The sequence below is a fragment of the Pteropus alecto genome, unplaced genomic scaffold, assembly GCF_000325575.1.
Source record: "Pteropus alecto unplaced genomic scaffold, ASM32557v1 scaffold42, whole genome shotgun sequence".
NCBI classification, from domain to species: Eukaryota; Metazoa; Chordata; class Mammalia; order Chiroptera; family Pteropodidae; genus Pteropus; species Pteropus alecto.
Genome location: NW_006434825.1, coordinates 15,559,961 through 15,564,409, shown reverse-complemented (window position 1 = coordinate 15,564,409; position 4,449 = coordinate 15,559,961). Strand labels below are relative to the sequence as shown.

At 51.2% G+C, this 4,449-nt stretch overlaps 1 protein-coding gene across 2 annotated transcripts in view; it reads left to right on the top strand.

The window, feature by feature from the left end:
* The window catches only part of CALB2 (calbindin 2), a 25,208-nt gene that overhangs the window by 15,500 nt on the left and 5,259 nt on the right, over positions 1-4,449 (top strand). Inside the window, exons 5-8 of one of the 2 annotated variants that reach the window (XM_006909832.3) lie at positions 2,844-2,900; positions 3,418-3,495; positions 4,004-4,059; positions 4,382-4,421. In XM_006909832.3, the coding sequence (XP_006909894.1) occupies positions 2,844-2,900; positions 3,418-3,495; positions 4,004-4,059; positions 4,382-4,421 (231 nt within the window). The remainder of the gene's footprint in view (positions 1-2,843; positions 2,901-3,417; positions 3,496-4,003; positions 4,060-4,381; positions 4,422-4,449) is intronic. The other variant, XM_006909833.2, reaches the window with a different exon arrangement.

Here is a 4,449-nt window from a genome sequence, read left to right as displayed (position 1 = left end):
GTCCCTCTCTCTCAAAACTAGTGCTTTCTGTGTAGTTGACATGATTCCATATTCTTACCTGCCTTGATTCTTTAAGTGCCAGCATAACTGCTGAGCCGACGCCTCCCCCCAAGTTTCCTGGGACCCTACCATGCACCAGTACTATCCCCTCCTGAGTTGTCCATTTGTTCCATTTTTATCAGCTAGAAACATAAAATGGTCCCTCGGTAGCCCTGAGAGGCTTGAGCTGTCAGATAGCTCCCATCCCACTGCTCGGAACAACATTTTAATTTCTAATTTTAGTGATACCTCAGGATTTCTTTGAGATTTCACAAAGCCCAGGTCTCTTGAACTCTTTTCCTTGAAGGGGAAGAGAATAATAGCCCACCAATGGATGAGCACAAAGTACTGGAGGGGCAGAGAAGTGAGTGTGGGAGCATGGAGGTGGGGGGCGACCCGGGGAGGGAGGGGGAGAGGGAGAGAGGGAGGTCAGGCCTGCTGGGATGATCTCACTCCCAAAGTGGCCGGATGCTTTGCTCTGTGCAAAGACTGGGGTCCCTTCAGGTTGTCCTCCTTTTAGGCAATCTAGGGGGTGTCTGCCTTTTTTCCCCAGTCAAAACTCAACCTAGATGAGCTCAATTCTAATGCACTAAATGCATGCTGGTGGTCAGTGAAGTCATGTTTGAAAACCTGCACTTATTTCTTAGTACTTTCTCAAAAGCAGGCTTTCTGGGCATGGGAAGGAATATTCTGATGGATTTTTTTTTTTCCCCCTAGAGACAGTACACTCCCTTAATCAAATACCATCTACCTGAATTGTCTGTGGAAAAACCAGCCCTTTTGTTGGCTCTTGCTCCTGTCTCGTAACTTTTTAAAAAATCAGGATCAAATTTCTTGAGCCACTACTATACCATAAGAATTATACAGTCTTGTTTATTGGTATGGCGTTCCCACTGCAGGCCTGGCAGAAGTATGACACAGACAGGAAGGAAGATCCTAAAATATCTATAAACTCTCACACTTCTGACCATAAAAGGAGGGGCACGGTATGGAGAAGTGGGGGAGGCAGGAGATCAAATTTGGGAAAAGAATTAGTGTTTGCTAACTCTCAGAAACTCAAGAGTTGCTGCTATCTAGGTGTGTAGTTTAGAGCTGAGGGAGAGGGAAGAAAAATCAAAGAAAGAAAATCCAAAATATATGATCAGGCACAAAAACAGGCCAAAGATTTGGAAAACAGGGTTTCTGGGCCCTTCTGTCATAGATAAGGGCAGCCCCCTCCCCCACCCTATCCCCAGCATGGTATTCCCCGCTTTCCACCAGATGGCTTGGGTAGAAGGCTGGGGTTTCGGGGCATTTGTATACAGGACCACATTTTCTCAGGGCCACGTATTGGTTACCTATTGCTGCGTAACAAATTACCCCCTAGAATTTAGCAGCTTAAGGCAACAAACATTTATTATCTCACAGTTTCTGTGGTCAGGAATTTGGGAGCGGCTTAGCCAAATGGTTCTGGCTCAGAGTCTCTCATGAGGTTGAGGTCAAGATGTCAGCTGGGCTGTGCTCATCTGAAGGTTCAACCGGAGCCAAAAGATACACCTCCAAGGTGGCGTACTCACAGGGATGTTACAGGAGCCGTCAGTTCTTGACTATGTGAGACTTTCGATAGGGCTGCTCGAATGTCCTTACAACATGGAAGCTGGCTTCCTCAAGAGTGAGTGATCCAAGGGAGAGAACAAGAAGGAAGCCTGAATGCCTTTATGGCTTAGTCTTGGAAGTCACACACTGTCATATCTGCCACCCTCTATTCACTGGAACTGAGTCACTAAGTCCAGCCCACATTCCAGGAGAGGGGAATTAGGCTCCGCCTTTGGAAGGGAGGTGAAGAATGTGTGAACATGTTAAAACCACTACAGCTATATTTCTGCGTTTCTCCTGTATAGCGTCTGCTTCTGCTCAGATGGCAGCGCAGAGGAAGGAGGTGGTCAGGCCCATGTCTCCTGTGGAGGCTCTGTTTCTGTTTGCTTCCCAGAAGCTGTGATCAGCAGGCAGTGCCCTGGTTCCTCGCGGGGGCCAAACGCATGCATCGAATAATTGGGACTCAGATCAGAGCCCAGAACCAGTATGGGACAGGGAGGGACCAATTACCCAGACCTAAGTCACCTCCTTACCTCTGAAGACTGCGCCAATCCCTCTTGAACCATATGGACTGAGCATAGGAGAGGGGTGGTTTCCTAAAAGAAAGGAAAGAAAAATGTGATGCTTTCTATTATAAAGGTGTGTGAGTAGCCTTGTTATAGTCAACACAAACTGATTACACTAACGGTTCTGTTCTACCTTCAGACATGGCTGCCAAATGCATCATGATAGAGGGATGGAGGACAGAGCACAGTAAAGAATAACCAAAGCCTGTTTTCCTCCCTTCCAGAGGTTCTTACCCTTGTCCCCAGCTCCACACCTCCCCACCCCCCCAGAGAATGAGAAGCTTCTAGAGCAGTAAAAGGATTCCCTATAAACTCACAGCAAAACTCAGACCCACCAGATCCTAGTGCTAGCCCTGGGAGAAGCTGGTAACCTTAGAAACGGCAACCCTGGTTACAGAATGATCCAAAAAGAGACCCAGGCCTGTAACCCGTTAGAGTGGAGAGACCTCGTTCCAGCCTTTTTTCTTCTCTTTGTGACCTTGGCCAAGATGCTTTTTTCTTCATCTGAGACGTAGAAAGGCCTGGGCTAAACCATCTCCATGTCTCCATCCCGTTGTAATAGTCTTGAATATCAAGACCTGCCCGGTCCGGTCAAGGGAAATGGAGGGGGCTGACACATGTTGGTAGGCTTACTTGGTGAACAGGCTGGCGTTCCCACTGCAGGCCTGGCGGAAGTATGACACAGACAGAAGCGGCTACATTGAAGCCAACGAGCTCAAGGTAGGATGGGCCTCGGGGAGGGGGTGGCGAGTGAGGAGAATGGGGGCGGGGCACGGTGGCGGTGCGTTTGAGGAACCTGGGGCAGTGGGAGACCTTGGGTGAGGAATGTGGGTTTTGGTCAGTTTAGGAAGACTCAGACTTGGCTCAGGGCAGCCGTGCGATGTCAGTAACTTGGAGCTGTAGGGCCACAGAATTCAACCCAACCGCACTCCTCCGCACGCAGTGCCCAGGACAGACCTCCCCGAGTCAGTCCCGGCAGAGTGGCCTTCTCTTCCTCTGGAACCAGTGACCCCCACTGCGTCCTGGCTGCTCGGGGGAGCCAAGGCCAGTTTCTGCCACCTTTCCTATGGGGGGAGGTTGCATCCAGGAGCCACCTCGAGCCTTCAAGATCACTCCACACGCATTAGGGGCTTAGGGAATTATGAGGGATGAAACTTATATAAATGGCGTGAATGGCTGAGTGAGTGAGGGGAGGACCGACTGAGTTGGGAGCTCTGAAGGGCCGTTTGTGTTCCAGGGATTCCTGTCTGACCTGCTGAAGAAGGCGAACCGGCCGTATGATGAACCTAAGCTCCAAGAGTACACCCAAACCATAGTGAGTGGACAGACGCGTCCCTCCCTGCCCAGGGGCGCAGGACGTGGGACCCCAAGCCAGTGGGATTCTGGTTTGCTGGGGGTTTTTTGTTGGTTGATTCTTCGGGCCTAGGTGAAGTGACTCTTGGTGGCAGCTGGCAAAAGGGATGCTGGTCGATGGCCCCACAGGTACTCACTGAGGCACTCACTGAGACCAGGAGTAGCTGTTTCTGTGACAACCTCCGCAGCACGGGGAGAGGATAAACTCGGAAAGGGTGGGCCTTCGGTGCTGGCCCGCTCTCCGCTGTGGCCTTCTCCCTGAGGACAGGGGAGAGGAGCAGTGGCTGAGTCCCTGCCGTCCCAAGGACCGATGGAGACCGTGTTGGTCCCTGGCCTCCAGGTGCCCTCAGAGGAGGCACAAGCATGTTCCACCCATCTTTTTTCCCTCCCGCAGAAGGGGATGGCGGGCAAGGTCCCACAGCAGGGAAGGTCAAAACAAATAACCAAACGCCTCTTTCTGTCCCCAACAGCTGCGGATGTTCGACTTGAATGGGGATGGCAAACTGGGCCTCTCGGAGATGTCCCGGTACGTGCCTGCCCTCACCCCCGCTGACGCTTTTAACAAGACCCCTGCAGGTCACTCCTGTGCTTCTCTCCCTGTCAGATCCTTCAGTGGGAAAAGTGACAGGTCAGGTGTCACGAAGCTTAAAACAAAGCTTGGTAGAACCGTGAAGGTCCACACCTCGACGTGTCTGTCTCCCTCTTTTTAGAGCTTTCCGATAACTCCAGATTATGAAGAGCTCAGAGAGCGTTTCCTCAACTACAGACTCCGCTCCCGCATCCCCCACTCCCTGCCCCGGGTGCCTCCGCTCTGTCTCCTAATCTCTGCTCCAACGTTTTCTTTCCAGACTCTTGCCTGTACAGGAAAACTTCCTGCTTAAATTTCAGGTAAAGGAGCTACTTTGCATTCCTTGGC